Source organism: Podarcis raffonei, chromosome 12 (genome assembly GCF_027172205.1).
Source record: "Podarcis raffonei isolate rPodRaf1 chromosome 12, rPodRaf1.pri, whole genome shotgun sequence".
In the NCBI taxonomy this organism is placed as follows: Eukaryota; Metazoa; Chordata; class Lepidosauria; order Squamata; family Lacertidae; genus Podarcis; species Podarcis raffonei.
This window is the reverse complement of record NC_070613.1, coordinates 37350516-37368413: the sequence shown is the minus strand read 5'-3', so window position 1 is coordinate 37368413 and position 17898 is coordinate 37350516. Positions and strand designations below refer to the sequence as shown.

The window sequence follows — 17898 nt, the reverse complement described above, 5'->3', positions numbered from 1 at the left end:
ATTTAATAACAGGAATTTGGCTTGTTCAGCTGGAGCGCTTCAGTGAAGTTATATATTAGCCATGTTTTACTTCCATGCAATGATAACAAAATCAGAGAACTAGGAGCAATACGAGTGCTGAAACAAAGGCTGCCTATCACACCACAGAGGGGTTCAGATCTCTCTCACTTTCTTTTCCTTTTTTATTTTGACAAAGTTTTTATTTCCACCGACTTGTCACATCATTACTCAAGTGTATTAGACAATCTGTGTCCCGGGCAGCTGGTGGGTTGTGAGGGGTTGCCTTAATACCCCAGAAAACATGAGCATAGGAGGATTAGATTGCATGTAGCAGAATTGCCTTACTGCACAGTTAACCAAAAACACACTAAAACCCATAGCCAACTTGAATGAACTTTATTTTTACCTGTTGTTTACAATCATGATCTTAAGGGATTAAGGCCCTGACAGTGCCAGTTGAAGGGGTGTGTAATATGTATTTGCATTTAACATTTCTGGAATGTTTTATACTGCTGTGGGTGGATAACACAGTCCCAGCTGAAAGAGAAAGTTTCTACTCATCAAACTAAGCATTTGAAGACTCCTCAGTTGTGCACCAGATTGATCACTGAGCATGAAGGCTGACATTGTCTTGTCATCTTGTTTCCAAGCAGGGTAACCTTATTCAGAGATAGGGAACCTTTTGCCCTCCATATACTGATGGACTACAACTCCCATTATCCCTGACCGCTGGTCATGTTGGTGCTCACCAGGTTTCCTATTCCTAAGCTAAATAGTCCCAGGAACCCAAAGTAAAGGTAAAGGGACCCCTGACCATTAGGTCCAGTCGTGACCGACTCTGGGGTTGCGGCACTTATCTCGCTTTATTGGCCGAGGGAGCCAGCGTACAGCTTCCGGGTCATGTGGCCAGCATGACTAAGCCGCTTCTGGCGAACCAGAGCAGCGCACGGAAACGCCGTTTACCTTCCCGCCGAAGCGGTACCTATTTATCTACTTGCACTTTGACGTGCTTTTGAACTGCTAGGTTGGCAGGAGCAGGGACCGAGCAACAGGAGCTCAGCCCGTCATTGCGGGGATTCGAACCGCCAACCTTCTGATCGGCAAGTCCTAGGCTCTGTAGTTTAACCCACAGCGCCACCCGCGTCCCAGGAACCCAAAGTACTAAGGATATAATTGTCATGGTGATGCTACCAAAACAAGAACAAAACCACCAGCCTGTTAGTAGAAGGCATTCTATGAGCCATCATCATATGGAATTTGGGTAACTGGTGACGAGTTTTCATGTCACTGGTTGCAACTGGTAGTGCCAAGGCCATTTACAATTTGATAGCCCCAATCCTTGTGGTTAATGCTTCCAGGCTAGACAGACGATGGGAGGCCCTGACTAAATCAATGTTTTTTACCTTCTGGTCCCTAGCACAACTTCTGATCTACACAGTGGCGTAGCGTGGGTTGTCAGCACCCGGGGCAAGGCAAGTAATTTGCGCCCCCTAACCCGTGGATTTGCGCCCCCTAACCCGTGGATTTGCGCCCCCTAACCCTAACCCCCAGATGTTGCGCCCGGTGTGGCCGGCCCCCCCTGCACCCCCCACGCTACGCCACTGGATCTACAGCCCATCTACGCTCAGAGTCTATTAGGCACTCACTCTTCCAAGCTGAAACAAAGGCAAAGAACTCTGTGACAATCTCCCCTGCAGAGTCAACAGTAGGAGTAGGTTTGGCATGGCACCTTCCTTTACAATGCAGTTCAGCTGCAGAAGCCAAGACACAGGGAAATGGTTATGAACCATTGAAGTGCCTAAAGGAAAGCTTCTGCCAGAGCTATTATTCACACAGAGTGAAAAAGCCCTTAAGCCCTTTTTGAGGGGCTTGGCTCATGTGGGAGTTCCAGGCTATGGCAAAGGGATGGCCAGAGGAAGCAGGATTCTGGCACTGGGAGACCCATATGTTTTGGACTACAACTACCATCAACTTCACTCAAGTCCAATGGTCAAGGTTAATGTGAATTGGAGCTTGAACCTTCTAGGAGTCTGAGGGACGGCTGCTCCAACCCAGCCAGATGGGCGGAGCATAAATAATAACATTATTATTATTATTATTATTATTATTATTATTGGTAAAGGGACCCCTGACCATTAGGTCCAGTCGTGGCCGACTCTGGGGTTGCTGCGCTCATCTCGCTTTACTGGCCGAGGGAGCTGGCGTACAGCTTCCAGGTCATGTGGCCAGCATGACTAAGCCGCTTCTGGCGAACCAGAGCAGCGCACGGAAACGCCGTTTACCTTCCTGCCGGAGTGGTACCTATTTATCTACTTGCACTTTGACATGCTTTCGAACTGCTAGGTTGGCAGGAGCAGGGACTGAGCAACGGGAGCTCACCCCGTCACAGGGATTCGAACCGCCAACCACAGAGCAAGTCGTAGGTTCTGTGGTTTAACCCACAGCACCACCCGCGTCCCCTATTATTATTATTTGTGTTGTTGTATTTTCATAGAAGAGTACATACCTGTTTGCCATGATTATGTAAAGAAAAATCCTCCCCATCCCCTTTTTTTGTTTGAAACTGCTTTTCACTGGTTTCTCGCTGTTCACTTCTGCCAGTATCTGATCTTAACACATATTACTGGGAGCAGGGTGTGTATGTGTGTGTGGAATAAACTGCACCCTGGTAAGAACATGGCTAATGTATGTAAAAAGTAAGGGGTGGGTGGGGGAATTTAATGAAGTTTAAGCATACTGCACCTGGGTTTGCTATAGGGCAACTATGGCTACGATTCTTTTCAAATGCAGATGACATGAAATAACTTTGCCAGAAAAACAAGGAAGGGAAGGGGGTGGAAAAGATGAATGGCTGATGGGAAAGCATGTCTAAAGGGGAAAGTCTCTCCCACTCATATATCATTTCTCTTTTTCATTAGAAAATCTTAGAATAAACCATCTAACTTTAAGGAATTTAGATTTCCTGAGGGGCTAGGTGGGTGATGAAACAGGTTTCCCCCCCCCAACAGCATCTCTGTCAGAGCAAAAACTAATGAGAGTAGAAAAAAAATAGATGCATCCTAAATTACAGGCTGACTAACCTGATGTTAAACTAGATCAAGCAAATGTATGTTTGTTTCCTAAATACTGTACAATCCCATAGGGATGACCTGGTTCAGTGTAATTGGCTTATTCCACACTTAAAACACACTTTTTTCTTCTTCTTTGTTGAAATATACAGTGTAAAACTAAACATGTTTATTTGGAAGAAAGTTCCAGAGGCCAGTGGGATCAGTCCCAGTAGGTATCTAAGATTACAGCCTAAATTCTAAACCTATTTAGGTAGTGGGGGTTGGGGACTGGGTAAGTGGCTGTGATTGCCATCATTTAAAAAGTCTGACCTATAGGAAAAGGCCAAGGTGCTGCAAGAAAGGGTGAAGAGATATTGCCACTCTTCCTTTGAGCTGCTCGCACCATTCATGCCCCAGACCTGATTTGTGCTAGTTTGGGTCTTATCCAATGCTGTAGGCTAAGCTTACTGATCACTCAGCAATGGCTCGATGCATAACTAACAAACAAGATTAGAGCTGAACTTGGAGGGGGGGAAATATCCTCAAGCACACTGTCATAGTTCAAATGTGTTTTTGCAAAAATTCTCCTAGTTTGACTTTTGTCCAACAATTCCAATTATTTTTAATGTGAGGATTTTAGATAAGAACAAAGCATAAAAGTACTGAGTATGGTGCCATTATTGCTTTTTTAAAAAATCATCGAGATGTGTGATTTAAAAAAAAAAAATCGTAAGAACTGTATTGCTGTATTGTTTTTAACACTCGATTGGGAGCCGTCCAGAGTGGCTGGGGAAACTCAGCCAGATGGGCGGGGTATAAATAATAAATTATTATTATTATTATTATTATTTTATTATTATTATAAGAAGAGCACATAAGAAGACAGTGGAACGGTCTCCCTTGGGAGGTTGTAGACTCTCTGTCCTGGGAGGTTTTTAAGCAGAAGTTGGTGGCCATCTGTCATGGATGCTTTAGCTGAGATTCCTGCATTGCAGGGGGTTAGACTAGATGACCCATGGGGTCCTTTCCAACTCTACAATTCTATCATTCTATGACTGCTGGGTCAGACCAAATGTCTGTCTACTCCAGCATCCTGTTCTCACTGTGGCCAACCAGCAGCCCACAAGCAGGGCATGAAGGCAACAGCATTCCTTCCACTTGCAATTCCCAGTAGCATAGAGTTAAAACATGCCATCATGACTAGCAGCTGTTGATAGCCTTATGCTCTATGGATCTGCCAAATCTCCCTTTAAAGCAGTGGTTCTCAACCTGTGGGTCCCCACAACTCCCATCATCCCTGAGCTCTGGCCTTGCTAGCTAGGGATGATGGGAGTTGTAGTCCAGCAACATCTGGGGACCCACAGGTTGAGAAAGGCTGCTTTAAAGTCATCCAAGTTGGTGTCCGTCATCTGGTCACAAAATCCGTAGTTTAGCCATGTGCATTGCGAAGAAGTGCACGTCCTTTTGTTTGTCTGAATCTTCCACCATTCATCTTCAATCAATGGCCTGGGTTCTAGCATCATGAGAGGGAGAAGATATTTTTCTGTCCCTCAGAGTCAAATGTCAGAAGCCAAACTTGAAAATATTTGAAATTTAAAAAAAAACCCCTGTATCCTGGAATTATTGACATTTTAAATTGCACTCAATTTTGTGAAAGCTTTAAAATTGTGGAAAGAAATGTGACTGATATGGGGACTGTTGTCATAGTACTACAGTGTGAGAGACACTGTTAATGGCCAGAATAATGTCTGAATTCTTCCCTCGCATCCAATGGGTGACTCTCAACCGGCTCACACTTACAAACCTAGCCTTTGTGTTGTTTAAATAAATGGAAAGTACCTCATTTAGCATTGCATAAAACAGGTGCCCTATGGGATAAATGCATTAAGACATTATACCTATCGCAATTACATTTCCGCCTTCTGATGTGTATTCACCCGTGGCATTTTGGCAATACACTTGCAGCATTTATTTTACATTTAGAGGAGGTGATTCCCTAAATGGGATGAGCAATCTGAATCATCTCCCTGAAGCCAATCCTGTAACATGTACTTCACCTCATCCTCCCTTACTTTGAATAACTTTGTACAAATGCGGCACCCAGGAAAAAGACATCCATCAAGGGAAGTGAGAAAACACAGAACCAGCAGAAAGGAATACAAGAGGGAAAACATACAAAAGATCCCTTTATAATTCAGCGGATGAGCCTCAATCCAACTCAGGAAGGGCAGTATGAGAGTCTGTGAAAACTGTTATCCCACTGCAGACTTCTTCCCAAACTCTGCTGAATTATTCTGTGAGTGTTAATGATTTTTAAAAGCCACTGACATGGCTCAGAGATTACATACTGTCTGCAGTATAAACAGTTATACAGAGTGTTTCAAGGACTTTTATTGCTTCTGGTTCCAAGCTTTTCCCTCTGCTAGTTAGGGTTTTGTGTGTTGTTGTTTTTACAAGTGTCTATGTAACTATGCAAAATGTTCACAGATGTGCTCTTGAGGACAGTCTCCACCTCTGCCAGTTCCCTCAGAGATTCTCTTTTCACCTCAGAAAACTCCTCTCTCCACAGGACTTAAAGGAATTCCTGAGGAGCAGGTGCTAGGGGTGGCAAGTTGACTCTGAAGGGGTTCCATCCACACCATGCATCTCAACAACATTGTTTTCCTCAAATAATCGCGGGAACTGTAGTTTGTGAAGGGTGCTGTGAATTGTACTTTTGTGAGGGGGTGACATACAATTCCCAGAATTCTTTGGGGGGAAGCCATGGCCGTTAAAGTGGAATAAATGTGCTTTAAACGTCTGGTGTGAAGTGTGCACGGAAATGTCTACCTAGAAGCAGCTTTCGACATTCTCAGTGGTCTGATTCCACCCTCCTAGTTCAAGGTTAGACCCAAGGAAGAAAGAACCAGAGCTCTTTACAAACAAATGTTGACATCGGGAGGATGGAAAAGCTGGGGCAGCCATGAGCCTCAACGCCTTGTTTCCTTTAGCCTTATTTGGGTATTCCTTCACACCTTTAAGAACTGTACAGAGGGGGAGAGCAGGGCCAGTTACCCACTACTGCATCCTGCTATAATAATAATAATAATAATAATAATAATAATAATAATAATAATAATAATAATAATTTATTATTTATACCCCACCCATCTGGCTGGGTTTCTCCAGCCACTCCGGGCGGCTTCCAACAAAACACTAAAATACAATAACCTATTAAACATTAAAAGCTTCCCTAAACAGGGCTGCCTTCGGATGTCTTCTAAAAGTTTAGTAGTTATTTTTCTCTTTGACATCTGGTGGGAGGACGTTCCACAGGGCGGGTGCCACTACCAAGAAGGCCCTCTGCCTGGTTCCCTGTAACTTGGCTTCTCGCAGTGAGGGAACCGCCAGAAGGCCCTCAGTGCTGGACCTCACCCACCATGCTTTGGGAGGGGGGTTATATATTGAGGGAGTGCCTGCTGTATACAAGTAGCATCCCTTGTAAGAAGAGCCCTACCAAAGAGTCGAAGGCTAATCTTGTCTACCTAGTTCCTCTTTATCTCCACTACAAGGGATACACAAAACTCCACCTGAACTCCTTCTGATTACTCCAAATTGCACAATGAAACTGTCATAGAATCATAGAATTGTAGAGTTGGAAGGGACCGCGAGGATCATCTAGTCCAACTTCATGCAATGCAGGAACTTGCAGCTGTCCTGTATGGGGATTGAATCTGCAATCTTGGCATTATCAGCACCATGATCTAACCCACTGAGCTCTCCAGAATCAGCCAGTCTATAAGCTTAAGCTTAAGAATTCTTAACTGACTTGTACAGTCATACCTCGGGTTGTGAATGCTGTGGGTTGTGTGTTTTCGGGTTATGGACCATGCCAAACCCGGAAGTACCGGAAAGGGTTATTTCTGGGTTTTGGCGCTTTGCGCATGCGCAGAAGCACCGAATCGCATCTCGTGCGTGCACAGATGCGGCGCTGCAGGTTGCGAACGTGCCTCCTGCACGGATCACGTTCACAACCTGAGGTTCCACTGTAATCTAACTGTACCACTGAGGTTGTAGGTTGTGGAACATGGGAAGTTGCTTTTTTGTTATTATGTTTTACTTATTGTTTTCATTTTTAGCTTCATAAAATTATAAAAGCCAATAAAAATATATGCTTTTTTAAATAAAAAAACCCCTTCTGCTTCTCATACAAAAAATGGGGAAAGCCAATTAGAGACAGCTGTAACATAAGAACGCCCCTTTTGGTTGAGAACAAAGTTTGGTATCCTGTTTTCCACAGTGATCAACCAGATTTCTATGGGTAGACCAGTCCACTCTTACTGTCCTTTTGCAGCAATTGGTACCCAGAGGCATGTTGCTTTCTCTAATCTTGAAGGTTTTATTTAGCCACAATGACTATCAACCATAAAAAGCCTTATCCTCCACAAATTTTGCCTAACTGCCTTTTAATGTTCTCCAAGTTATTGGCCATCACCTGATTTTGAATAACTTAACCACACTCTGTGTTGCAGAAGAAGCACTTTCTTTCATTGTTCTGACTCTCCCATCCTTTGGCTCCATTAGATAACCCCATGTTCTAGTATTGTGAAAGAGTAAGAAAAACATCTCCCTATCTGCTTTCTCCACATCACACATACTTTTGTAAACCTATGTCATGTCCCTTCCCTTCCTCAGCTTTTCCCCACAAGGTGCAAGCTATATATATTGCTCAATTGCGCATAGTTTGTTTCTGACTTTTTGTTTGTTTGTTTGATAACATAGATGCAAAGGTTGGAAAATTAGAAAGTGGAGAGAACAGCACAATTTCCCATATTTATGTATCTTGGAGGATGAAGCATGTATGGCAAAGGCACATTTGTGCAAAAAACAAGGAAAATGGTTCAGGTTTCTTCCTCACTGTACCAGTTTGTGCTGTCAAAGAACAAAACACTGGAAGAAACAACACACAACTAAGCATCAAAGGGCAGGAGCAACACTTTTGACTCACCACAGTACTCCTCAAACAGGACTGTGCCTATTTAATTTATCATACACTCAGTTGGGAAAATGTGAATGGGCCATGGTCTGCCTTTTGCATCTTGAGAACATAACTGAACAATGAAATGAACATAAGCCCATTTACCATCCAAGGTGTGACAGCATTGTGGGCCAGCACCCCTCATTGTTGATCCAGCATTGAGTCCTGAACACTGGGGCTAACCTGCCTCACCTGCTGGAGCCTCAAATCCAAGCCTGCCTGTACAATTGACCAATACCAGGCAGGCTGGAAGGTGGGCCTTTCCCAAGGGGCGGACCTAACGGAGCAGAAGGCTTCCCTTGGGTCCGCTCCTGGGGAATAAAAAGCAGCACACCCTGGCCTTGGCACCCAGTTATTCACCAGATCTCCCACTCTCCCTCCCTTTGTATATTGGTTTTCTTGTTTGTCCTTGACCTTGCTATGGACCTCGTTGGCTGCCATCTTCAAGGCCAAGCAGGAATTTCCCCCCATCTGACCAATTGGCTGTTGTCTGGCAGTTTTGCCTACCTCATAACAATCATTACAACTTGGCAGTTCAGGTAAGCCTTGGCTGGAAAGGAGATTGTAGCCTCTGCTTGCGCCTCCGAGGGAAACAGTATCCCGTTAAAGGGATCCAAGAGGAATTGCTTCCATCCTGATGCCCAGATGACCACATTACTCCTCAAGACAGCAATCCCTCATTCCTATTTGACGTAGGTCATAGGATGGCCCTGCTCTCAGGTTGACCCAGGTGGTTCCAGAAGTCAATGGTTATACTCAATGCCTATGCCAAACCTCTGACACCCGTAATCAGTAAAGTTGTAGCCTTAGTTGACCCAAATTCTAATGTGTCTTGTCTGCTTATTCCTGGTAGATGGGCAACGGGGGTGGGGTGGGGCCTTGGCACGAAACTAATGTTTATCCTTATCCACATCAGAATTGACAACCGATTGCTTTTCCTACTCCTATCTTCTTACCTGATAACATGTTATCTGTTTTCAGTGAAGGAAACTTCAAAGTCATTTCATGTTTGTGCCTGTGAATCATCAGGTGATCCTCTGTTGGAAAACGCTGCCAAGCAAACACAAAAGGAAGGAAAGATTTCGTTTCTGAATATATATCTGGCAAAGGACATTATTTTTGTTCTTAAGGTAACTGGTTCAGGCATTACGACAACACGGTAAGGATGTGGGAAGGGGTGGACTCCAATGATGCAATGAGTAAAATTAATCTTTACCCATCATTTAAGAGAACCTGTTTTCTATAAGGATAACGGCACACGCAAATGTATTTCTCTAGTGATGGCTGCTTTGGTGGTTAGTGGATTTTTTGGTTCTCCCTCCCCTTTCTCTATACTTTTCAAGGTGTGCTCAGACAATAGTCTATAGATATCATCATAAATATTAATAGTACTATTTCAGTGTTGATATCAAAGCAGCCAAAACGCCAACATCAATGCACATAAAACCCATGGGAATGCTAAGGTTTGCCATAATAATGGTAAGGCCATGGAGAATCCTAAGGGGAAGGAAAAGCCCAAAACAGCTCAATGAATATTAGAATGCAGATTATTTTGGGAAACCAGATTATGACTCCACACTGTAACATGTTGTTTCAGGAGCCACTTGTTATTACTGCGCAAGATGTCCCCAAAGGGCTGGAGTTATTTTATTTTTCTAATTTTTTAAAAGGTTTGCTCTGCTCATCTCATCTGGGTCTCAAAGCAGTTTACAGAGAATAAAAACATACCTAAAATGCAAAGCATATATTCACTGGACTAGTGACAGCTGTATAGCTTAGCTACATAATTGTGTTACGTGGCTTTATTTATTTATTATTTCTATCTTGCCCTTCCTCCCACAGGATCTTTGGGGTGGTAGTAAAAGGTAAAGGATACCCTGAAAATTAGGTCCAGTCATGGACGACTCTGGGGTTGCGGCGCTCATCTCGCTTTATTGGCCGAGGGAGCCGACGTACAGCTTCCGGGTCATGTAGCCAACATGACTAAGCTGCTTCTGGCGAACCAGAGCAGTGCACAGAAACGCCGTTTACCTTCCCATTGGAGCGGTACCTATTTATCTACTTGCACTTTGACGTGCTTTTGAACTGCTAGGTTGGCAGGAGCAGGGACCGAGCAACGGTAACTCAACCCATTACGGGGATTCGAACCGCCAACCTTCTGATCGGCAAGTCCTAGGTTCTGTGGTTTAACCCACAGCGCCACCCATGTCCCGACTTGGGGGGAGGGGTGGTACAGTATCCTAAATATAGTTTCTATTAATGGTTCCCAATTAGCTAAGTAATGCGGACCTCCTGTTTTTCAAAAGCCAAGCAATGGCTTTTGAAAATGTTGGAGTCTCTGTGGCAGTTTTGGTTAGGTGAATGGTGTCACCATACCCTCCAACATGTCCCAGCACAAAACCAGGATGCATGCCTGTACTCCTGCATGAGCATGGTGCCCCAAAATGAGACAATTGATGGGTATGTGCCACGGACTCCCTGGGTGGGTTAGGCGGACCCCCTGGGGCCCGCAGGCCACCAATTGGGAACCACTGGTTTATACAATAACAACAACATCTAAAACGAAATATCCAAGCAATATCAAACAGCCTTTAAAAATCCGTAATAAATGTTTAAAGACCGGAGACATGTTAATACACCAGAAGATGTTATGCTACAGCTATAGACTTGGTTTGTATTCCTAGCCATTCAACTCACCTGTGAGCAGCCTGGGGCACTGCAGACAAAAGGCCTCTCCTGTTCCAAATTCATCTTTGATTCCTCATGAATCTACATGTTAAAAGGAAAGGAGGGAAAGGGAACCCCTAAATTTCAGAAAACAGAGAAAGTATAGTTGCCTGGGTCCCCATAAAAAACATCAACAACACACAGAAACTTTACCACCCACCCATAACTCCTAAAATCAAACTTCCTAGTGTCTGCTCCTAAGTGCCCTTCCAGAGCATATTTGTGCACTTAAAACGAGGACAGAATTATCCTGTCAGAGGAAGTTTCTATCTGGAGAAAAATTATTCTCAGTGTTATTGTTAGATAATACTACCGATGCTATTCAGAAATATCACAAATTAAATACTGTATACCTTTTTACCTTTGCCTCTTCTAGTGATTATCACTTCAAACATAATGCTTAAGAGCCTTTTCTAAGACTCTGAAGTGATTATCCTGAGCACTGATTAAGTATTAAGAAGATAAAATTAAATATTATTTATTGATGTATTTATTAAACTTATATTCTGCACCTTCCTCCAAATGAGCCCAGGATGGAGACCATCAAACAGTACAATGAAAACCTCTAAAAACAGTTCTAAAGAAACAGCTGCTATAAAACAGTTTAAAAACAACCTTCCAAAAAGAAAATTTAAAACTCCTAAAATCAGTTAGGTACTCTCTAGCTAATAATCAAATGCATGAGTAAACAGGAATCTTTTTCAATTTCTCCTATAAGTTAATACTGAAGGAAATGGAAGAATTTCACGAGGGAGGGCACTGCAAAAGTTGGAGACCACCACCAAGAAGGCCTGGCTGTGGGTCATCACCAACTGAGCCTCCTTTGCTGATCATAGGGCTGAAGATGGTTGATATTGGGGAAAGCACTCTTTTAGATTTGATCCATTCCAATATAGGATTGCATCCACAGGCACTTCCTCCATAATAGATCGAACCCTTGCTGCCCAAATAATGAGTGTAATGAAATAACCTCTGAAGGTATACAAGAACCCTTTTGCATGAACAAACAAAGCATATATAATCCATCTGTTATCCTTTGCATGAATTTATTGAAAATAATGTTCCATCATTCTGCCCCCACACTGTGGATGAGGAGAGAAAACAGACTTTACACAACCTGACAACTGAGCCACGGCATTCCTCTCTCTTTCTTTTAATGTGTGGAAAGATGCAATGCGACTTCAGCACAGGAAGAAGGGGGAAGAGCTAAAAGAATAATTTGAAATTATTCCCCCCCCCCCAAAAAATGGATTTATTAAGAATATACTATATATTTTGGAATGTTGAGCAGGAGCATTCTTTTTGGGGGGGCGGGGTTTACATAAGCCTCAATTGGTTATATAATGGGAAACCAATACCCTAAATTGCAAATATCTGGATCCTTGTTGGAGAAATAGTTTTGACCATGTCACTCCGTGGAAAAACTCGCTTCAGTTCTGGAACATTCCTTGTGGCAAATGTAGTCCAAAGTTGCATTCTATTGCTTTGCTACCTTCATCCATAAAATAGCAACTCATGCTTATTCAGTTTAGAACTTCCAATGAACTCGTTAGCAAGAAATTACATCCATTTCATCTACTGTATATCTCTGAGTCATTCTGATTCAATTTTACAGGGATATTTGTTAGCTTAAAAATCTTTGTTAGCTTAAAACACTCCTATTAATTCTGGGCTGCATCAATAGGAGTATAGCATCTAGATCAAGGGAAGTAATAGTGCCACTGTATTCTGCTCTGGTCAGACCTCACCTGGAGTACTGTGTCCAGTTCTGGGCACCACAGTTCAAGAAGGACACTGACAAACTGGAACGTGTCCAGAGGAGGGCAACCAAAATGGTCAAAGGCCTGGAAACGATGCCTTATGAGGAACGGCTAAGGGAGCTGGGCATGTTTAGCCTGGAGAAGAGGAGGTTAAGGGGTGATATGATAGCCATGTTCAAATATATAAAAGGATGTCACATAGAGGAGGGAGAAAGGTTGTTTTCTGCTGCTCCAGAGAAGCGGACACGGAGCAATGGATCCAAACTACAAGAAAGAAGATTCCACCTAAACATTAGGAAGAACTTCCTGACAGTAAGAGCTGTTCGACAGTGGAATTTGCTGCCAAGGAGTGTGGTGGAGTCTCCTTCTTTGGAGGTCTTTAAGCAGAGGCTTGACAACCATATGTCAGGAGTGCTCTGATGGTGTTTCCTGCTTGGCAGGGGGTTGGACTTGATGGCCCTTGTGGTATCTTCCAACTCTATGATTCTATGATTCTATTCTATGATTCTATGAGATTCTGTCACATTATTGTCCCATTTTTGGGACTGGCATTCTTGGTTGATATAGCAAACCTCTCACAAACTGTGAAGCTGGTGAAAGTGTGGGGAATTGCTATTCCACTCCCATATTTCATTGCATCGTGACTTGTGCTTGTATTTTTGCTGGCTGCTGTTGCGATAGTTTAAACAGCTGTAGATTATATACATTTGGACTTCTCTAGTTATCAAGGCTATTGAACCTTCTAAGTGACACCAGGAAAGTAGATCTGAAAAAATGGGACACATGCTCATGTTTCATTGGCTTTTACCAATCAATGATTTGGAGGAGGGGGAGATTTCCAGTAGACTCATGGAATCATAGAATTGTAGAGTTGGAAAGGACCGCCCAAGATTCATCTAGTCCAATGCCCTGCGACACAGTGTAGTACACACTAATGCTTGCAAATTGCAAGCTGTGTTTACTACGGTGGCTATAATATTGTTTCCTTACACTGATAAACACATATGTCATCTGAAACAAACTGAGTCACAACAAGCCTAAAGAGAATGCTGAAATAAAGCAGGAGCAGGCGGTGGGTCAACCTAAAAATCTCACTTGGCTTCTCTTGCTGCAGTGAGTCATTTCCAGGCTAGCAGGACAAGCTGGCCCTTGAGCAAACTACAGTGGCACCTTGGTTCTCAAACTTCATCCGTTCCGGAAGTCCGTTCCAAAACCAAAGCATTCCAAAACCAAGGCACGCTTTCCCATAGAAAGTAAAGCAAAACAGATTAATTCGTTCCAAAAACAACCCCTAAAACAGCAATTTAACATGAATTCTACTATCTAATGAGATCTTTGATCCATACAATGAAAACAATAATCAATGTACTGTACTATAAAATAAATAAAGACAGTATTGTAGATGATAAAAATTAAAATTATTGTTTTTTCTTACCTGCACTGATGATAGTCATTGTTTAGATGGGGGGCTTTTATCCATTTCCGCAGTTACACAATCAATCAATCAATCAGTAGCTGAACTGGGTTACACACAGTCACAAAAATGCAAAATAAATAGCAAAAACAAAAGCACCAAACTTAATCCATTCCGGAAGTCTGCTTGACTTCCGAAATGTTCGAAAACCAAGGCGCAGCTTCTGGTTGGTACAGGTGCCCTGGAAACAATAGCTGACAGCCGTATTGGACGTTCGGTTTCCAAAAATTGTTTGAAAACCAGAACTCTTACTTCTGGGTTTTCAGCATTTGAGAACCAAGGCGTTTGAGAACCAAGGTGCCACTGTATAGTGGTTTCTTTCTGAAATAGACTAATGCCATGCTTGCTTGCTTATATTACATTGGACAACTCTAATATGGATATGCATCAAGATGCCATCGAAATTTCTTACTTATCAGAAATTAGTATTTCCAAAAATACCCTTTTTCATTTCGTGTTAATAAATCTTAAAAATGCTTCATATTAGTGAAAGGCTTTGAGAAACTTACACTTTACATTTATTAGAAGAAGGTACCACACTGTCCTGCTCACATTCTTCAACTCTGGGTCAAGAGGCAAACTTCAAGCGAAGAGTCTGTTGCTATTTCAACACAGGCCTTTATTGCTCTGCTGGTGCTATCTAAATAAGAGGGAAAAGTTGGTGAGAAAATTTTATGGCAACCCACAAACAATTGTCTTGGATCAAAAGAACTGTACGCAGCAGGGCAGTATTCAATTCAAATATTACATAGAAACTAGAGGGAGAAATAAGGTGGGTCACAGCTCTCCTTTTCTTTCTTCCATTATAAAGTGGGATTTCCTTAGTCTTACTTTTTCCTCAGTGGAAGCTGACAACCGAACATATCTTAATCTGAATAAAACTACAGGATTATCTATGAATGCAGGACTAAATTTTCTGTAACATGTGAAACAGGCTCGGCCGCAATTTTCTGGAGCTTTAGCAATTTTAACACAAGAAGCAATTCTCAATGAAATTACAGAGACATTTTTATAAAAGAAGTTAAGGCAATATATACTGAACAATCAGCAACGTTGATAGTAAATAATGTACTGGCTGAGAATTGCAAAATAACGAAAGGAACTAGACGAGGTTGTCCACTGTCACCTTTATTGTTTATAATAGTTTTAGAAGTTTTGGTGAAAAGAATAAGACGTAATCAAGAAATTAAAGGAATGGGGTGGGAGAGAGAAAATATAAATTAAAAGCTTTCGCAGATGATGTGGTGATGTCTGTAGAAGAACCAACAGAGTCACTCCCAAAAGCACTAGAAGAGATAAAAAAATTCGGAGAAATAGCAGGTCTTAAAATGAATAAAGATAAAAACAAACTCCTGGTAAAAAAAATCCCTGGTAGGGAAAATGGGGACATTCCAGGATCGAATCAGAAGCCATGGTGGCTTTCGTAATTCCAGGAATGTCCCTGGGAAATCAGGACACTTGGAGGGTATAATAGCAGCAGCTGCATCTAAAGTGCTACTCACAGGTCAACAGTTTGGGGTACTAAGAAATCAAAGGATGGCCTTGGAGAGTCACCTAGGACAGCACTTTGTACCATAGCTGTCAACTCACAGATTTGAAAATAAGGGACCAGCAGCCTCGAAAATAAGGGATCAGCAGCCAAAATAAGGGATTTTCTGAACACAGGTATGTTCAACTTCTGAGCTCCTCCGAGCCAAAGGCAGAAAACCCAGCCAGGAGCCAAACGAAGCCTCAAGCGGTGGTTCCCACAGCGCAGCAACCCCGGCAAAGGGGATGCAGCAAGGAAAACCACCGTCACCTCTCCGCTGGGTAGCGCTGAGCAAAGGCGAGTCCCCAGGCAACGTGGCCGATTTGATCGGCACAAGGCATGCAAGCTCCACCCCCCCAGTCGTTCTTAGACTCCTTATTGGGTAAGCAACGCAGCCAAGCAACACAGTTGGAGCCTGCCTCCTCCCTGGCCGGCAGGGAGGGAGGGAGAGGAGCTGCTTTCTTTGAAACCCGGGAAATTTAAGGGACATCATCAATAAGGGACAGCAGCGGGACACAGCGCTGGGATAAGGGACTTTCCAGACAAATAAGGGACAGTTGCCAGCTATGCTTTGTACAAAGCAGAACTTTTGCAGCTAGTGCAGCAGTAAGTAGAATTAACTTTCCCTGCTCAACCCGCCTCAACATAGATGTTCCTGCTGCTCAGGAACATGAGGTGAAGTAAAGCTGGTTGGTACAGATGCTACAGGAAGACCAAAGGAACAGGTCATGGTGGAAGAGCAGCTTGTATAACAGGAAAACAGGGTGGAATTCAGACTTTGCAGAGGGAGCACTTTGCAAACATTTTCATCCCTTGTGAAATTAGCCCACCCTTTCAGGATTCTTTGTGTCAGATCTCATTAAAAAGAATTCAGCACAGGACTATACAAAAGAGACAGCAGAGTTCAAAGATCAAGTACAGATAGGGTTGAGACCGTGTAGAATGATAATATCTCCACAAACCCTTAGTCTGCAGAAAGGATATCCCACTGAACTTAAGTAAGTGAAATTAGGGTTGTGGAGCGTTTTTCTTTTTCTCTCCCCCCCAAAAAAGTTGTTGAGCTAAAAAATGAGGTTTTGAGCTATTTTTAATTAAAGTCATCCAAATCTACACTACTGGCATGGGCCATACGCCATGGTTTCCCCAGACATTTCAGCAATTTCCACCTGGACACTGTTTGCGAGGACTGAATGCTGGCTACATCCAGAAAATTCTGGACATGTGGTATATAGTAAAATATATGGGAACTGACACCTTAATTTCAGAATCGAAACAATTGTACTTGTAATCATTATATGCCAGTTTCTGACAGTATTAGCGTAGTTGTGCAAGTGAAAAGAAGCTTAGGATTTAATGTAGATGTTAACAACATCTTTCAAAATTCATTGCCCTGTAGTGACCAAGTAAAGCACGGTATTGGCAGCCTACATATGCTAGGAAGCCCACTGCATTGTTGAAGCCTGACACACCAATGAAATATCACTCACTCAGCATGAGGCAGAAAGATACATGGCATTCAGACTGAAAGAGTGTGGATAAAGATTGGCTGAAGACAGAACTGTGTTCACGTCAATATTGTTTAATGTGTATTCTCTAATGGGTAATTCACATAGCTATGGAGAGGGAGTGCATTCTGACTTTTCCATAATCTTCACAAACTGCTTGTGTGACTGTGATAAGCTGCATATATATATATATATATATATATATATATATACATACATACCATATTTTCCGCTCTATAAGGCACACTTTTTCCCTCCTAAAAAGTAAGGGGAAATGTGTGTGCGTCTTATGGAGCGAATGCAGGCTGCGCAGCTATCCCAGAAGCCAGAACAGCAAGAAGGATCACTGTGCAGCGCTCCCTCTAGCTGTTCTATCTTCTGGCTTAGCCGTGCGAAGCCTCTTCAGGGCAGTGGGAGCCTTCATCCCGCTGCCCTGAAGAGGCTTCGTGCGGCTATCCCAGAAGCTAGAACAGCAAGAGGGAAAGTTGTGCAGCACTCCCTCTTGCTGTTCTAGCTTCTGGCTTAGTCCCTCAGTTCCTTCCCCCACCTCCCGGAAAAGCCCCCAAGAGCCACGTGGAGCTCTTGGGGGCTTTTCCCCGAGGAGGGAGAAGGGCAGTCTGTCAGTGACTGCCCTTCTCCCTCCTTGGGGAAAAGCCTGCAAGCGCCGCACACACGCTCCGCGCAGCTTGTGAAAGGGAGCGCTGAGCAGAGCCTGGGATGCATACAGGCTCTGCTCAGCACTCCCTTTAAAGAATATTTTTTTTCTTGCATTCCCCCTCTAAAAAATAGGTGCATCTTATGGAGCGAAAAATACGGTACATATCATACATAGGCAAC

The 17898-nt window shown here is 43.1% G+C and overlaps 1 protein-coding gene across 5 annotated transcripts in view; it reads right to left on the bottom strand.

Annotated features, from left to right (window-relative positions):
- The window catches only part of CREB5 (cAMP responsive element binding protein 5), a 265104-nt gene that overhangs the window by 192855 nt on the left and 54351 nt on the right, over positions 1–17898 (bottom strand). For 3 of the 5 annotated variants that reach the window (XM_053359570.1, XM_053359566.1, XM_053359568.1), the window contains exons 2-4: positions 14538–14668; positions 10765–10836; positions 9024–9117 (exon numbers count right to left, since the gene is read on the bottom strand). In XM_053359570.1, the coding sequence (XP_053215545.1) occupies positions 9024–9117; positions 10765–10818 (148 nt within the window). In that variant the 5' untranslated portion in view covers positions 10819–10836; positions 14538–14668. The remainder of the gene's footprint in view (positions 1–9023; positions 9118–10764; positions 10837–14537; positions 14669–17898) is intronic. The other 2 variants (XM_053359569.1, XM_053359567.1) reach the window with 2 other exon arrangements.